Source organism: Lepisosteus platostomus, chromosome 9, assembly GCF_059453375.1.
Source record: "Lepisosteus platostomus isolate fLepPlt1 chromosome 9, fLepPlt1.hap1, whole genome shotgun sequence".
Lineage (NCBI taxonomy): Eukaryota > Metazoa > Chordata > Actinopteri > Semionotiformes > Lepisosteidae > Lepisosteus > Lepisosteus platostomus.
In genome coordinates, this window is record NC_142619.1 from 56,042,741 (window position 1) to 56,061,288 (window position 18,548).

Consider the following 18,548-nt stretch of genomic DNA (forward strand, 5'->3'; position numbering starts at 1 on the left):
TTATTATTATTATTATTATTATTATTATTATTATTATTAAATAGTCTCCTATCATTCATCAGCATAACATGGAATCAACAGGCCTCAAGCAGTACTATTGGCTAAGTCAGGACAATGCAGTCCCAAAATACATGTGGATTATTAAAAAAAATTATCCACAAGGAATAAGTCTTCTGTGGCCTGTTAGTAACAGGAACAGGGACAAGCAAAATACAGTATTACAATCATTCTCAATATCAGTTATAACAGACCCGTCTCACAAGCCCCTCACCTGGTTTCCTCTTGAGCATGTGGTCAGCTTCAATGGCAGTGATCTGCGACACAGTGGTAAAGACATGGGCGCAGTGCACAGCAGCTCGCTCCATACAGTATCGGTGATAGATCTGCCGCTCGCCGGCTTCCTTGTCAATGTTGAACTAGACTCAACACGGGGGCAGACACAGACAACAAAGACAACCTTAACAACTTTCAGTGCCACTTTCTTGGGACTCTTCTGCTGTTACCCAACAAAAGCATTACCGACGTCCCAGTTTTTCCAACTCCACCCTGACAGGAACAACAAGGCACCATTTAATGAAGTGTTACTGTGAAGGATGCAGAAACATGAGCTTGGTAGGACCCTTAACATCATTGTTGTTATGACCTGTATTTGCTCCTGTGGGTTTCAGTCCACAAATCTTCTCACTTTTCCTCTTTTCCCTTTTCAGGATGATACTTTGTGTTCCGTTCTTAATTTGTCATTTAAAAACACTGGAGTACCTCTGATTAATTGAAAAAAAATATATAACACTATGTGGAGCCTTTGAGTTCCCAAAAATAAGAAACAGGACAATCAGTTCTAATGCGTGAACTGCTACCATGCAATCTTGAGATATACAGCTGCTGATAACCTGCCCATTCTACCTCTGGTATGGGGAGCTTTAAACCTAACATAAACAAAAACCATTTCATATTGTACTCAGTAATAAGGAGTTTAATTCCGAGGTTATAATTTGAGGTTTACAATCTTCCCTGAGCTCAACTTACTTTTTCCTTGAATCTCTGCACATCCTCGGACTGCGCTCTCAAGACACACGATGAATTCTTTCAAGTGTATCAGATACAGAGCCTGTCTCTTCAGGGTACGGTGACGCTTTAAATATGTCACAAAAGGGCTCTGATTAAGCTTCAGCCTAAAAGGTTAAACATCAATTGAATAGTTCAGAAGGGCCAAGCCTGTCACAACATAACTATCGTGGAAATCTCTTCTCTAACTTGAATCCCAAAATGCTTGCTGCATATCAGCCTTCAGGGAATTGCCTATCTGTATCATTTAATAATCAAATCAGTCCACAAGCTTACTGTTTCCCTTGGGCCAGGACTGACCTTTATACAGCCAAATAGGGCCTCATTAGGTCCTCTGATCTCCTAGTAAGTGTTACTGGGAGACATGGAACATGTAAATGCACTATACACAAGTAATCTTGAGAAAATGGTTCCAATACTCAGAATAATTGGTCATGGTGTTGTCCTATAAATGTCAAGCTGCCTTGTTATACTGAAAATATTAACTCGCTTTACCTAAATGGAATCTGACCTGTGTAAAACATTATCACTTCAAATATCAGCTGTAAAAAAATAAATTGAACATGATTTTGCAGGTCAGATAATATCAAAAGGATTTTATTCCTGTTTGCTGTAATAGACAAGGAGGAAGCCTGAATGCATTTCTTCTTTAAGATAAGTTTCAAGCACATCATTACAGAATATAAAAAACACATCGCATATAATAAAAAAAACTCACACAAACATAAATACACGTAACAAACACATTGAAGCACAACAGATACAAGATACATGTTTCAACCCAATCAATGAAAAAATATCAAGATTATGCCACAACATAGGCAACCGTTTAAAAAAAGAAGGGCAATAATATGTCTCTTAAATTTAACCCAATCATGAAAAGATTAGGCAACAGATTTTATTTGATAATTGGAACTCAGAAGGTTAATTGCTCTGAGGAGCCCTAAAAAGTAGCTGCATGTCCCTCTGTTGTAACCTGGCAAAAACTACTTAATATTCATGGATGCCTAACTTTGCAAATGGAGATTCCTGCTCTCAGGAGAATCTCAAGTGCTCTTTCATTCTGGCACCTAAAACAACTTTATAAAAGCGTTGATTTTCTCTGGTGTCTGTACAGACTTTATTAAGGATAATAATCCTATCTCCCTCTGTTCAAGACTAAAAAAGGTTCAATTAATTTGGTCTGTTAGTGATGGACATTCCTAACTGTCTAGGAATGTATCAAGTATTCTAGACGGATACCAGAGCATCATCTTTCTTGCAGGTGTTATAAATGTATTGCATAATTTTTACATAAGAACTCCCTATTTAAATTCTAAATTAAATTCTACACTTGTTACTACCATATGTTCCAATATTCAGTTTGCTTTTTATTGCTTCTCCTCTGTGCCTAGATTAAAAAAATAAAATAACATGCCTACTGTACATAATCACCCACGTTTTTCTCATAAGTAACCTCTTTAGACTCTGTTTTCCATTTCTTGTTTCCATTTCTAGATTTTCAAATAAAACTGCAATGCAAATGGTGTTTGCAATGAAAACAGGTATCTTACACAACTATGTAATTCACATAATACGCACGCTTTATGATTTTTTAAAGAACATGCAACAGCTAACTATTTTACATAACCTGTTCACTGACTCAAGTTCACAAGCAGCTATCTTTTTTCTGTGTCGGGGTGGAGTTCTGGTTGATTGCTGAGGATATACGGTGCAAGCTAGTCTATGCAAACGATGCATTGAAAGTTTTCTTATTTTTAATTATTTTTATTTAATTTGTTTTTCACTTTAATATTGTTGGTTACAAGATCTTATTGAAGGTGAAAAAAGGTCTGACACAATTTGTTTTGGTTTCAGCCTGTACATCAGCAAAAGCTGAATTCTTTTACCTTGTCCAGGTTGTTGTAGAAGTCAGCATTGCCTGCACACAGGTAGCGCCCCAGCAGTGTGGCATGAGTAGTGAAGATGGTTGCTATGGGGATTTTTCGGGAACGGCTCAGAATGAGTCCTGCTCCAGCCTGCCACTCGTGGAAATGAGCAATGATATTAGGCTTGTCCTGGAACTGGTCAGTGAGCTGGAAACAGAAAAAAGCGCCTTGACTCCTGCTTCCTGGCAAGGCCAGCTCTTGTTGCATCAATGAAATGATGGGTACATGAAACTTCGTAACGCATAGAATCCAAAAAAAACTTCAACCTTGATATTTCCAGCTCCTTGACACATCTTTTCTTAAACACTACATTTCAGTGAATTTCAAAACAGTTGCCCATGCATTACCGAATTTGTCCTTATAATAATTAATAATATAATAATTGCTCCACTCCAAGCGCTTTACAGGTAATGGGGACTCCCCTCCACCACCACCAGTGTGCAGCCCCACCTGGATGATGCAACGGCAGACATAGTGTGCCAGAGCGCTCACCACACACCAGCTATCAGTGGGGAGTAATGAAGCCAATTCATAGATGGGGATTATTAGGAGGCCATGATTGGTAAGGGCCAATGGGAAATTTGGCCAGGACGCCGGGGTTACACCCCTACTCTTTTCGAGAAACGCCCTGGGATTTTTAATGACCACAGAGAGTCAGGACCTCGGTTTTACGTCTCATCCGAAGGACGGCGCCTGTTTACAGTATAGTGTCCCCGTCACTATACAGGGGCATTAGGACCCACATGGAGTGCAGGGTGAGCACCCCCTGCTGGCCCCACTAACACCTCTTCCAGCAACAACCTTAGTTTTTCCCGGGAGGTCTCCCACCCAGGTACTGACCAGGCTCACACCTGCTTAGCTTCAGTGGGTTGCCAATTGTAAGTTGCAGGGTGATATGGCTGCCGGCATATAGTTTGAACATCACGAGCCCCAGATGAAGGCACGTCTCCTTTGACCACGAGCTCATCTACCTCTTTGAAGAACCAGGTCGTCAGAGAGCCGAAGATCAAGGAATCACTGGCCTCTCGGTCGTGAAAAGGAAGCCCAATCCCACAGGTATCCCAGAATTCCCCTTTCCACCTGTCCAGGTTCCAGGCAGAGGAGGCGATGTCAAACAGGAGGACATAGGGGCTGCCCTCAATCAGCCACCTGCCAAAGTGCAGCTGCAAAAGGGAGGGAGTTGGTTGATCAATGAGCAGTCAGCCCTTTGGCAGCAAAAACAATGAATGAATTAATAAGAGTTGAACTGGAATGCACGCGTGGATACATGGGCCGTGAGCTGTACAGCATTTGTGACTTATTTGAATCTATTTTTATTCCATGTCCTGGATTAAGGGTGTTGGTTAAGAAATTATATAAATATAAACTTCATGTGTAACCAATAACTAATATTACATCTCTCTGATGTAACAGTCACTAAGACCGACCCAAAATGAGAATACTGAGACATGACTAGGTATACAGAAGGGTATCACAGAATTAATTATTTAAGATTTAATTATTTATTTTTACACACATTTTTTACTGCTCAATCAATCCATTTCTCAGCTCATTACATTTTTCACATTTACATTTTTACAGTCCTCGTTATTTCCCCCATGCATTGTATGTTATAGTAACATTTTTACATTTAATTTTTACAAAAAGGCAATTTCATCCATGAATTACTGTCTTGAAGGTTAAGAATGTAACGCATATGAACAGTATCTAGAAAGCTTTTATGATGATGATTTTTTCCTATTTTGACATTCAGTCAAGGTAGACAAGAAAAAATACCTGGATTCAAATTTATATTCTAAACACAGAGATCTACATCAATCACTAACATTGAAAACTTCAGCAGTTCAGCCTTCTGAATATCACCATATTTTCTTTTCATTTCTGCGAGGACCGCTGCTGCCAATAAAGGAATTATTCCGCCACCTGCTGGGCGTATTGTAGTATTGACTGGATAGCAGGATAAAAAAAATCTTGAGTTGTCCAAACACAACAGTTGTCAACGAAACAAGTAAAGGTTTATTCCATGCTGAAAAGAGAAGAAAAGAAACAACGTTTTGCCGTAGAGCCTCCGTTGGGCTTTTCTTGACACCTGAAGAAGGCTCCACAGAGGGTGTGTAGTGTTTCTTTTCTTCTCTTTTCAGCATGGAATAAACCTTTACTTGTTCCTTTGCAGCCTACGCCTGCTGACGCAGCTACCTACTTGAAACACTTGTCAATGTCGAGAGTGTCAATGACAAATGTTCGTGCACACTGACAGGTCAGCAAGGGAAACAGGACAGTGTGCCAAACCATTTCAACTGTAGTACTAGATTACAGAAAAGAGTTCTGACCTTTTTTTTTTCAGTATTTTTTTTTTGGTTTTGTTTTGGAAGCTCGAGAATGAGTAACAAAGAAACATTTGTACTGTAATGAATAAAATCTCTGAAAACCCTTGTTGCCTCACAGAGGGGACAGCTGGGGTACTTGTGTTACAGTCACAGTGAGGGCTATTAAGTCAAATATATCCGTAATAATGCACCTAATAATGACTCACTTGCTCTGACTCTCCAGTGTGAGAGTCTGGCCAACTAATAAGTACAGAATGAAGCATGAAAGCCCATCTGAGTGAGGTTTTCCAAGGCTGTTCATTTCTGTGAACCTTCTTGTATAGAACATCCAGCCCAAATTTACTGCTCATGCACAGATTTAGCCTAAGCAGCCTAAAAAAAATCAGTCATTTCACATCTGTGTGTGTGGAAGCCCAGTCATTGCACATCAGCAATCACTGTATAGTGCAACTTTTGGAAGTACACAAAAAAGTAATTAATTCTTCCACAGAAGGAGGTTCTTAAGAGTAAAAACAGATTTTACTGTAAGTCAGCAGGATAAATTTAATTTGCTAGGGAATTCAGAGCTCGCAGACGGATAACAGGATGAACAGGAGACAATCACTAAAATGATGCAGAACAAGTGGACTTCCTCCTTAAGTCACAGAAAACGTAATCTACCTTAAAAGGTTTAACCCACTGACCTTAACTGCTCCTTCACTGTTCCCACCACGGTGTCCCTGTACGGCAACTTACAGTCTTGGAATTTTCCGTATTGGGATTAGTGCTCAAAAGAAGCTGAATGGCGTTACCTGGCAGCCACTGTTCCTGAGGTTCTCCATGGCCTTTTGAATGGCAGGATTGGGCGGATCGCACAGTTCCACCTGCGTCTTCACGTTGTGCTCAAAGTACGGCCCCACCATGATAAAGTTCTCCCCCCACTCATCCACTGTGATTTTGGCTTTGGTCTGAATTACTGTGTAAATTCCTCCAACTGCAGGTGAAAGAATCATAGTGAACAACAAAGATAGACAAAGATAGCATTGACCAAGGTGACATCATTGATGACAAAGAAAAACAAACACCATTCTTAGTGTTTTATACTGCAGCTAGACATTTACAGAATCATAGGTATTACGAGCTGGCTTGTCCAATTCAGTACTTTGAAGTAAATAGATAACTTTTCAGATACAGCACATCAGCATCTCACATATACTGTTTATTCTCCAAAGTTACCAAAAAATGAAACATCCATTTAAATCAATTCATTATATTTCTTCAAACCCAACTTTGAATTAATCAATATAACACAAAAAATCAGAGCTCTTACAGAACATTCACAGAACAACATGCTTTGAACTATCATCTGAATTATCACATGACAGTGCTAGCAATAGTAGTGGTGTAGTTTATAGATGGTTAGATCTCTTCCACTAATTATGAAACTACAAGGAATCAAAGGTGTAATCTTATCTAAACAACACTCAAAATGGCCAGAGAAAGAGCCCAGACTGATGGAAGCTACTTTACAAAAGTACAATTCAGTGCCAAAGGACAGCACTGATCAGCACAACACTCAAGATGCTTGACTTTGGTAATCAATGCTGCTTCTGTGATGTAAACCCTTGGAAAACATCCATGTTACTTTTAAACCCTGTGACAAAGCCAAGTACTTAAGCCTTAAATGTTTCAATACATTGGACTCGACAGTTACAGTTCTTCATAGTTCACAAGCAGCTGGTAGAACTGCTTGCTTAGTTGACTAATCTTCAAGCGAAGATATTCTGGATTTAAAACCAATCCTTTCTTCAAGTAGTAAGTATAGAGCTTCCTAGAATCCTAAGGGGTTAGTTGTAACAACCTTTAAGGCTGCTGACTGAATGAAGGTCTATTGCAGCCTGTATCATTAGATCATTGCTTTGTGTAAACTGGGAACCTTAGAACGTTATTGATTTCTGAGCCAATCTAAGCAAGAAAATGAATTCTCATTCTCAATGATAAGATTATGCTGAAATATTTATATACGCATGTTAACCTGTATAGTACAGTGACATAAGGTAGATATTGAATATACGGTAGTATGCATAAATCTTTAAGTTAAATGCTTGTTTTGTATGTGTTTCTTTAAAAGCAGAAAGATGTTTCTTTAAACTTAGAAAGGCATAGCATTTATAAGGAGCTTTCTGTAAAACTTTCTGAAATAAAGCTGTTTTGTAAAACTAGTACCATATAACCTGGTAATATACATATTATTGTCTCCAATTCAAACATTTTACTTTTCTGACATAAATGATAAAACATCATAATTATCTAATTCATGTAGAATAATATAGGGTATTTCACATTCAGAAAGATTCAGCATGCCCTTTCAATCTGGCAACAGAGAAGACAGTAATAGAGTGGTGTTTCATTAGGATCCTTAAATGACTATTCTAAGTGACATTATGGAATCAGACTGCCTCTAGGAAAAAAAACAGACACCAGTAACCACACAAGCGCAAACTTTGTGCATTATATAACTTTAAAGACTCTAACAAGAGTTTAAACGTGGTTTTTTCCAGGCACTGTATTTATTTAAAGATTAATATTTAACTACGTGGAAATCCATGTTTTCCAAACTTTCAAAACAGACCCACATCGATATTAACCCCGAGGGTGAAGAGTCTATTTTAAAGCTCTTTAGCATATTACTTATGGGGACATAACTTTTTTTCCCCAAAACAAACTGATATTTTAAGAAGGCTAACTGAAAAATCATTCAGATTTCAATTTGTGGTGTTGTGGGTTTGTAGCCTTCAACACTGCCAACAATTTCAGTACCTCCATAACAAACATATCAATTCAGTGCAGGTATTTAATGCAGTACAGAATTATGATATTTCCTCTGATATAATTTAATGACATATTTATTGGCTATAGAGATCAGTGCATTACTATGCCGTGCTTTGATGAATCATAAATAAGTACAAACTACTTATAAAAAACATAGCAAGCCATTCAAATAAATCAGGAGAAAAGGCATACTGTATACAATAAATGCACCAGGCTGATTTTAGGTTGATCCTTGACAAAGGTCAATCTCACCACTGTAGAAAGAACACAATAACTTACATACTTGAGTGTCTACTTTAGTAACAACCCAAAATAATTCTGCCTTGAAAGGCAGAATTATACAATGAACAAATACATATTCAAATACATTTTCTACATACAGTACATTGTAAATACTGTATGTGATAAGCAAGCAATGGCTAAAAGACTAAAAGAACTTAATACGTTTAACCTTGAATAGAGAGGACTACTACAGACAAAATTAATTCTGTGGATGTCTTTAGAATCAACAGAGAAACACAGCCAGAAGGACTCAAGTGGAAATCACTCGGAAGCACACTTTAAAATGAGAACAGGAGGCGCCGTTTTACTCAAAGTGTTGTGGGTGACTGGAACAAGATACACAGCCATGCTGTTGAAGCTGATACCTTGGCTTCTTTCAAGAAACAGCTGGATGAGATCATTGGATCAATTAGATACTAGCTGCCAAATGCTGTAGAGATCCTAATGTCCTCTTCTTTGCAAATTTTGGTCCTTTTTATAAATTTCACATTTTACCACCTCTAGAAATAAAGATTATACTAAAATTCCAACTTTCATGCTACCATGACAGTCTTCTTTCTGCTTAGTTCTAAAATATTCACATGCAAGATCAGCAATTTATTTTTTTGATGTGGCAGCTGACCAATGACAACTTTCTCCCCTTATATAAATTGCAGCACTTGTTTGGCACAGACAGCTATCTTCTGGAAAGCCAAAAAAAAAGTTCAATTTTATAACAAAACTATTACTGACGGTATTTCAATATAAAAATGATTTTAGTTGGAATTTCTGGAATACTTCTTCAGTTGAAAATTTGAAAGCAAAATCTACACAGACGTTTGGTGCCACCTGTTCTGCAGCAGCACAGACTTAAATGCTGTGCCTGATAAGATCTGCTTCCTACCACACTGGGGGAGAGTAGTTTGTGATGGGCTTTGCCACGTGTTCTATTGTAGCCTTCATCATCACAGCACACCAAGAATGATGCGTAATACTAAATCATCTACAGGATAATCTGACCTATTAGCAGTGACACTTCATCTGTGTCTGCTGAAACCAGCCAAGCCTTTCCAACACCTTTATTCATTGAATTTTAGGGTTTCGACAGCAGACTGGCCAATTACTAGCAGAGATAAGTTATCCAAAAACTTTTTATTTCCTTGTGGGCTTTTGTTTGATGGTCAATTATCAAAACACTTTGCATTTTTTTCATCAGTCTGTAGCTCGGCTTGAAAGCGTACTTTCTTTTAACCAAACAAATAAGAGAGTGGAACTCTGCATATACAGTAGATGTCTCAGCAGGCTGTTACATAACAGAAGCCTGCCATTGGAGGGATAATCCTGCATTTCTAAAGGATGAGGAGATTGATTCAATGTCAATTATTAACTGATAAGAAACACCTCCCCCTAGGCAGGGTAGCCTTTGCGATCTATTGGTAACAGCAGTGGGGAAGTTACTTCTGATCCTGAATTTTTTACACAGTATGTATTAATATCTCAGCCTTAAAGCAGAAAAACAAGTGAAGGCTTTTCATTTAAGTAGCCTGTCTTTAAATATGTTAGGAACAAAAAGACCCATATCGTTCAAGCAGTGATTTCTTCAGGTAACACTATAAAATAAAATGTTTGTTGGCATTATTCCTAGCCACATGCTTCATTAGACTCCATTACAGTTCTAAATAAGCAACACAGACCTGATTACTAAGCTGCTAGTTTGGTGTGACTTAAAACCCCTCTGAAGATTTTAAAAGCCTCAATAATTCACTATTAAGCGTGCTTGCAGACATTCTTATTGCAACACAAGATCTGCATTTATAAATTACTGTTGTGTTTCTGTGACTCCCAAGACCTCTGCATCGCCACTAGATTCAAAATACAAATTTCTGGCTCAATGCAAAGAACTATCGTATTAGTATTTGTAATTACGTAGACATAATTGACCAACAGTGATGAAAACGCTTCTGTTGAATCAAAAAACAAACAAAACAAAAAAACAAAACAAAATAAAAACACCAACCACGAATTCATGTCCTGTACTACATGTAATTCTACACATGCGTTGTGTACGTCTGAGATGAGATCCTCTGTGAGGAGAATGTTTGCAATTATTAGACAACTTCAGCTGTATTGTGAAATTGATCATCACTAGGCCTCTGTGGCAACAGGTTAAGTAAAACAGTACGTGAAATACTGAGTGCTCCCGCAAGCGTCCAGTCTTAACCAACAAACGAAGTGCTCTCGTTACGCGTCCCATTTCAAAATGTTACAAACCTTTATTAGTTACTTCCCAGGCCACCTCAAAAAGCATTAGATCTTCCACGGGTAGATCTTCGTCTTCCCATAAGGGAAGCCCGTTTAAGGACGTCATTGACAAAGATCTGGAAAGCGGCATGTTGTTTTCAAAGTGTAGGAGAATCCCTTTAAAATATACAGTCTGTATTAAAAATAAAAATTGAACTCTTTAAAAAAAAAATCCCCGACTCCTTTCACAGGTATCAAAATGCTTGTTTTAGCTGTGCTTGGAGTACAGCAGAACCTGTTTTGCCTTGACTAGCGTTGAGAAGATAATAGGTTTTAAAGTATCTGTCTGCTGGAATTAAATTAAATATAATCCTGCGGATTTTCTGGGACCCAAGCCGGGATAGTGGGAGCATTGAAGAGCTCTTCACTGGACCACTTGTCACGTAAAGACACACTGCTCCGCCTACATTTGGTAGACGTTTCTGACACGGTAGCGTGGAGAGACCTCTCAGCTTTCTGGCCTGGGATTTAAAGTCCAGTCCACGCAAGGTGAAATATCTGTCAGTCCTATAGTGGGTAGTGGAGAGGCCGCCCGGAGGTTAGCGTATGTAGCGCGGCCAGGTGAGGATCGGTTTCCCTGCCGTGTTCTGCCTCAGACAAGACAACATCTCTGAGAGGCAGCAGTGTATCACTCCTGGTATCGTTCAGAAATTCTTGTTTCCAAAGGTATTAGTTGGGGGAAATAATGGCGGCAGTAATAGCGTTAGTATTTTAATATACTGCTGGCAATATACTAATACATTGACAAATAGACATTGCTGCTGAAAATGTTTTTTTTTTCTTCTCCAGGTTATTGTCTTACTGTATTTCTATTAGAAATCATAATATTATTTATTTAGCAGAAGTAAAAAGACCAAGGAAAACTTTTAGGGTCATCTATTCAGCCTCACACTGTTATAGCACTGAATACATTGTGCTTTTGGGGGGAGAAAAGACTCAAATAAAGTGAAATGTTCCCTGGCAGTTTAGAAATCAGGGTAATTCAGTTGTATTCTTAAATGACAACTGTGATTTATACTTGTACTGTTGACACAGTACAAGTTAACACATCTGTGCAATGGATTAATCGCTGTCTATAATCTGCAGGGCAGGCATTGTTTTGATTCTGTTTGTTCGATAATGTTTTATAAGGTTCCTGCCAGCACCAAGAAATATCACTTTGTTTAAAAATGTCAGATTCAAATAAATTTATTGACATAACTGATTAATTACAGCATTACTAAACTAAAATGTAGGAGATTAGCTGAATATATATAACAAAACCTTATTATTATTATTATTATTATTATTATTATTATTATTATTATTATTATTATTATTATTATTATTATTATTATTATTATTATTATAGAGGCTCACTGCCTGTTCCTCTGGCTGTGAAAGAAGATAACATACTGTGCTGCATCTCTATTGACTGCTTAGGTTAGTGAATAATGTTTGGCTTATCCCACAATATTTCTTACAAAAGATTCATCTCTGTCTCAGCTTCTCCCTGCTAGCAAATGGGAGGACAGCCTGTCCTCACTGGATAACCACGTCTGTTTGTGTTGTCCCGTTTCTATGGCCAGGCAGTGGTCACTGAGCCTATCTTCTCTGCGTAGTTCAGTTTGTCTGTGTCTCCTAGTTTCTCAGGCCAGGCTGGAGTTACTGAACATGTCCTCTTTGTACAGCCAGGTCTACCAGTGTAACCCAGTTTCTATGGCCAGGCTGTGGCCACTGAGCCTGTCTTCTCTGCATAGTTCATTTTGTCCGTGTCTCCTAGTTTCTCAGGCCAGGCTGGAGTTACTGAGCATGTCCTCTCTGGACAGTCAGGTCTACCAATGTAACTCAGTTTCTATGGCCAGGCTATGGCCACTGAGCCTGTCCTGTCTGGGTAGTTCGGTTTGTCTGTGTCTCCCAAATTCTATGGCCTGGCTGTGGTTCTTGTCCTCATTCGGTATGAAATTCTTCCTGACAGTTTCTATGGGTCACTTAACTTGCACTTTCTCAGGGTGTGTTCCTCCCTGCTGTCCCTCAACCAGGTCAGATAATCAGCCAGTGTGGATATTTAGGACCCAGTAACATTCCCAGTTTGTTTTGTATGCGTCTCTCAGCGTGTGAGGTAAAAATCTGTCTAGGTGAACTCATGGTACTTTGTTGACCTCTGCAGGTTTCTTCTGTGTACTACAATTTCAACAATATTTGTGACCAAAGTACTGCATACTCTTAATAGATTTGTGTAAGGTAGCGTCTTAAAACATTTGCCATGCTGCTTACATTTTTGCACATTGTCTTATCCCAGCACAGTAGAAGTATGGTAGCTGCAAATATATCTTTGCTCTACCAAGTCAGCAATGTGGAGAAATTTGTAGGGCTTTTAGCAAACGTAAAGATTGCTCTAGTAAATCAATAATAATTCATTTATAATTGCTTACACTTATATAGCGCTTTCTGGACCCTCCACTCAAAGCGCTTTACAGGTAATGGGGACTCTCCTCCACCACCACCAGTGTGCAGCCCCACCTGGATGATGTGACGGCAGCCATAGTGCTCCAGAACACTCACCACACATCAGCTATCAGTGGGGAGGAGAGCAGAGTAATGAAGCCAATTCATAGATGTTTGCTGTATAAACGGATCTTCAGATCATCACTGTAAATGTGCTCTTTGTTCACAATTGACTTCTGGTTAAATAAAGAATTTACAAATCTATCTTTCCTGCTATCTGACAATTACTGTGTTGGCATAATAAAAGATGTCCCAAAAGTGAGATATGACACACAGTAATTAAGAATCAGAGAATATTTTTTGAAGTACTGTATTTGATTATTTGTCCACTAGCAGAAATATTTATTAAGTGCACTATGATATAACTATTCTAAGTTAAAGACAATTTAAGACACAAAACCCAGTAAATAAAGCTGATCAATATTTGTTTTTTTTAAAGAGGAAGCTCCTTTCAAAATGTATCACAAATGTACTTCTCGTAATCAAAGCAGAATAAGTAATAGTTTTATTCCATGCTGATAAAAAGAAGAAAGAGAACACAACGTTTCGGTCATGAGAAGGCTCCACGACCGAAACGTTGTGTTTTCTTTCTTCTTTTTTTCAGCATGGAATAAACCTATTACTTGTTTCTTTGGAGCCTATGCATGCTGACGCAGCTACCCACCATCAAAGCAGAATGTAAAGCAACCAACATCGCGTTACATTGTCACATTGTTTATTTTCTAAAACGCAAAGCTTTTTTGGTAAGAAAAATACTGAGATCCTAGGACGCCATGCATGATCACAATTTAACGGTAGTACGAGGCAAGAAACATACATGTACACACTTTACAAAAAAACAACAACAATCGACCTGATGAGGGAGAGAGAGAGCCCTCGTTGGCAACATGCGAACTCCAAACATAAGGCAGGCATTTCCGGCATCGAACCCAGGACTCAAGCTGTACAGTAGCAGTGTAACCATTGAAAACCAAAGGAAAATAACTGATTATTTCATGCAGATATTTTATTTGTGACGTTTTGTGTGAAAATATAACGTCACATATTGTGACTTGACGATATGTTCGTTTTCAAATAAAGTGAATGCATTCGCAAAAAACAGAAGTTCTCTAAACAGTAAAAAGCTGTAAAGGACTACACTGAAACTCAGAAACATGATCAAAGTGAAGAAGAGCGCTACCATTCTAGTTATTTACTAGAATACAATGAATTGATAATTTGCCTAATTTATTTTGCTCTAACTTGAATTAACAAAGGAGTCCGAGACGTCCGGATATGTAGAATCTGAACGATTTCAGAGAGCCTTTCACTGAGAGCGGAAAATCGGACGCAGAGAAGAGAAATGCTTCTGAGGGTTAAGGCATTCACAATTGCTGCTCGCTTTGAAAATTTGGTAATTCACTCTAGAATTGTAGTCCATTAATCCACGTTTTAAAATAAGAATTATAACAATAACGGTAATTATTCAGGATAAATTGCATGGTCCTGTAGATACAATTTAAAGGGCAGGTATTATTTAATACTGTGCTTACAAGTATTATAGGGTTCTTCAAATAGCCATCATTATCAGGTCTATATTCCAGCAGGCGGCACTATAAACTGAACACTCTCCAGGGACTTTAGGGAGTATTCAATAAATTTATGAATCATGTCAAAACTGCGTGACCGTAGTACAGTATCCATGGGAATTATCCGTCGGCTGAGTTACATAAAGTGTGACACTGGAAAGTTAAAAACCGAAGGAACCTCGTTTGGGAAGCACATACAGCGCACAGCCTCAAGGTGAGAAGTATTCTTCATTATTTTCATTTGGTTGTTTTGGGTAAAACGAATGCATTACTATGGAGTACAAGTAAGGTTAAATTATTAACATTATTCCTGCTTTTAATATGAATAGTGACAACTTAAAAACACCAGATTTCAGTAGGCTTTAGCACGTTTACTGCTGAAGACGTTCGTCTAAATCTTTCGGGTCAGAATATTATTTAGAATATGTTAGGGAAATCTACATAAATTTAAATTGATACTGTTCATATTTAAAGATTCTGAGACGCAGTTAGATTTCTATATGGGATGTGTATTATGTATTTCCTATAGGGGTACGTTGGTTTGGAAATTCAACCATTAAACCGTTACATCTTACATCAAAAGTTAGTACAGTTGTTATCAGTACTGAGTTGATATTATGCTGTGATGTTTTTTCATTATCTTGGGAAATGTTTTGGAAAGGCTTTTTTTACTTACGTGCATTCATTTATATTTTTCCTTACACTAAGAGGCGAATGCCATTTTTCATTTATAATCAGTATTTAAAAGCAAATCTTTAAAAATGATTAAGGTATGGTAAATTCAGCAATATACGATAAGAAATCTCAAAAGTTTAAAGCAATGAAACCTTTAGGAAAATCCATTAAAATATGCGCAATATCTAAATAAAGCTATCCCTAATAATAACGGTTGTTTAATCATCATGAAACAATAATAAAATTTGGAATTAATACAGAATGTTTACTTTACATACTGAGAAAAGGTATCTTTTCTTGAGAAATTCCTTTTCAGTACCTGTAAAGATTGGACAACTCCTATAAGTTCAAAGAGAATTGTTTTGCTTAATCGTTCACTCTTGCAAAAGATCAGCCTGCGTTTGGGAAGAGCGCTTTTTAGCTGATTGATCTGGTCGATAAGCGATTAATAAAGCTTTACCTTCTCTATCCCCCTAATTTTGTAGACCTAACATGAACAGATTCCTGCTGCTTCTAGCTGCAGTTGTAGTTTGCCAGCAACGAACAATGGGAAAACCGCTAAGCGGAAGTTCACCCGCTGAGCAGTTCCAGAATTCAGGTGAGTTGAATACTAAACTCAAGTTCTGCCTATGCTCATTTAAGATGTTTTTTTTTATGAATCCGTGGATAAATGTAGGGACACACAAGCGCATATAATTTGACAGATGCATCAATCTTTAAGATGAAAAGGGCGACTGAGTAGTGATTTATGCACAAAATGTTAGATGTATATGGATCTTTTTTTTCGTATTTTCTTTTTCTTTTCTTATTCCTCACTCCACATAAATAGAGGGCTGTCATTTTAGTGACAGAATTGAATTGCTTTTATGATACACGGTGTTTCGATTGTTGTTAATGAGCACCTGTGCACGCAGCCAGCACACCTGCCGGTCTCGGAAGCCTGCCCCACCTGGCGGTGAGGGAGGTTGAAGGTCCAAATTCGGGAGACCAGGCGAGTCTCTGCTACTTTGTCCAAGAGAGCGAAGTGGAGAGTCAGATCTCCTGCAAACTCCGTTTCACCCGGAGTAAATTTAACTTCAATCCGTTTGGACTTCGCTTCGGAAAGCGCAACAGGAATATCGTGGCCAACGACAGGAGCGCTATACCCAGTGAGCTGTTGCTTTACCTGCTGTACCTCAAAGAGACGGGCCTGGCCCCTTGACTGGGCGACTGTGGATTGAAAGTTTTCATCCTGTTATTGGAATGGTGTTTTTTTTTATGATTACCGAGTTCTTAAATATATTTCTGAATGTTAGAAATGACAGTTTCACAATGGACTAAAGAAAAAAAAACAGTAAATCTCACTGTTCAGCCAAAAGTCATTATATATTTATTAGACTTGTTCAAGTTTGTACAGAGGCATTAGAACATTCTCATTGAGATGACTTGAGTTCTTGACTATTTTTTATTCAATGGGTGTCTCAATACATGTTATATAAGTTCCCTTTTAGTTTCTGAAGGTATTCAATAATCACAACGTTGTTAAATACATTGTATTTAAAAGTACCAATGCTTATTTGTTGTATTAAGTGAATAAATGTGCAAACAGGTATAACTTCATTTTCAGAATTTTTTTGAAAAGTTGTCTACTTTTGTTTCTGTGCATATGAAGCATCAAAATAAATATTGCTCATAATAGCAACAAATTCATGTTACCAGAAAAAAACAGCATAATTTTTGGAGAAGGCTTTATTGAAGACATGACAGGTACTGTATGTTCATTATGCTGATTAACACTTCAACTGGGTGTCTACTGTAAAAGTTCCAGGTTGAAAGTGTATATAGCCCTTGTTGGAAAACGTAAAAGCTGTACATCAGAGATGCATGCTTTGTGGCAGATTGCAGGTACTGCCTCGGGGGATTCTGCTCCAGTTGTATCACAGAGGCTGGACAAATGTGCAATAAATGTAATGAATTTTACAGGCTAGGTAGGGAGAGGGACTTTAGGACATCACATTCTTAAGTGATCAATACACAGTTTAACTCTACTGAATAAGGCATCCATTCCACCTTCTCATCTTGCTCTCAAGGAATGTTGTCACATCACAGACGCTGACAGAAGGGCAGCAAGTGAGGTCGCAGGGCTCAAGCAATATAGGACCAGGCCATCATGTCTCACTAGATGACGTGTTACAGCATCTATACACTTACCCAAATGACCAACATTGAGCTCCCCATTGATCATGAGGTGCTGCAACCTAAGGTACAGTACAACACTTGTGTATTAAGCAACATTTTGCTAGGTAAGAAGTTGGCTGTACAAACTCCAGCCACCCAATTACAGGACACCTCATCCCTGTTCATGGCTACATATCCTTGTGCCCAATAAGTTTGGGAAGTAATCATGGCGAGTCAGTTACACCAAAATAATTTAAGCAAAAAATGTTATGGATCAGTATAATCAAGTCTAAAAAAACCTCAAAGTATGCAGATGGTCTTAAGACAATCTGTGGGCTGATGTGAGGAGTTTGCACTTTAAAACTGCGGTCAACCAATGGGAATCAAAACTAGCTAATGCAGTACATAGCATGAGGTACTAAAACTCACATTTAAAGTTAACTGTATATTCTCCACATTTTGGCTCTTAAATCCTTTGCTGTAATCTAAACCCCTTTATAGGCTTTATCCTCCAAATCCCACTGCATTGATGAGCACAGCAGTTACCTACTTTTCAGCAATAAAGCTTTAGACCTGGAATACAGTATTATTAGTTTACCACTGAAATGAAATTTCTCATGTGCATAAAAATGTACATGCTAGCTTTATGGTTCAAAAACTTGTTTCTTTGATTCTTAATGTTTCTTTAAGTCTAACCTACTATAACAGCCTGAAAAAAAAGGCAATAGCTTTCTTGCACATTCAATGTTATTCAATTGAAACAGTTTTGACAAATGTTTAAGAGGTTAGAAAGTTGACTAAAATGTCAGGGTGCAATATTCAGTTAACGTTACCTTGTATACAAGAACCATATTTTAGAGAAACATCTTCTACCCACCAGGGGGAGCTGCTATCATTGTAGATATTTCCAAGACAACCCAAGAATAGATTAGTGCACACCATTTCAGCCGATTTTTTTTTTTTTAAAA

The 18,548-nt window shown here is 38.0% G+C and overlaps 2 protein-coding genes across 4 annotated transcripts in view; one reads left to right on the forward strand and one right to left on the reverse strand.

Annotated features, from left to right (window-relative positions):
• The window catches only part of gys2 (glycogen synthase 2), a 36,299-nt gene extending 25,158 nt beyond the window's left edge, over positions 1 to 11,141 (reverse strand). Inside the window, exons 1-5 of the mRNA XM_088645721.1 lie at positions 10,664 to 11,141; positions 6,112 to 6,293; positions 3,965 to 4,156; positions 2,955 to 3,140; positions 272 to 416 (exon numbers count right to left, since the gene is read on the reverse strand). Coding sequence (XP_088501847.1) covers positions 272 to 416; positions 2,955 to 3,140; positions 3,965 to 4,156; positions 6,112 to 6,293; positions 10,664 to 10,784 — 826 coding nt within the window. The 5' untranslated portion in view covers positions 10,785 to 11,141. The remainder of the gene's footprint in view (positions 1 to 271; positions 417 to 2,954; positions 3,141 to 3,964; positions 4,157 to 6,111; positions 6,294 to 10,663) is intronic.
• kiss2 (kisspeptin 2) lies at positions 7,035 to 17,017 on the forward strand. Of its 3 annotated transcripts, none has more exons than XM_088645728.1 (3): positions 7,035 to 7,114; positions 15,909 to 16,021; positions 16,338 to 17,017. In XM_088645728.1, exons 2-3 carry the CDS (start codon positions 15,916 to 15,918, stop codon positions 16,622 to 16,624), a joined length of 393 nt encoding a protein of 130 aa, XP_088501854.1. In that variant the 5' UTR covers positions 7,035 to 7,114; positions 15,909 to 15,915; the 3' UTR covers positions 16,625 to 17,017. The 3 variants fall into 3 exon arrangements, with proteins under 3 accessions (XP_088501854.1, XP_088501851.1, XP_088501852.1); XM_088645725.1 differs by lacking the exon at positions 7,035 to 7,114 and adding an exon at positions 14,725 to 14,962; XM_088645726.1 differs by lacking the exon at positions 7,035 to 7,114 and adding an exon at positions 14,979 to 15,032.
• Positions 17,018 to 18,548: the final 1,531 nt, after the last annotated feature.

Bases quoted from the DNA above. Each gene is read 5' to 3' on its own strand.
- kiss2 (XM_088645725.1), top strand. From the start codon at position 14,829: ATGTCAAAACTGCGTGACCGTAGTACAGTATCCATGGGAATTATCCGT. The intron at 14,963-15,908 runs GTGAGAAGTATT...CTAATTTTGTAG, and splicing joins ATACAGCGCACAGCCTCAAG to ACCTAACATGAACAGATTCC. The intron at 16,022-16,337 runs GTGAGTTGAATA...CTGTGCACGCAG, and splicing joins TGAGCAGTTCCAGAATTCAG to CCAGCACACCTGCCGGTCTC.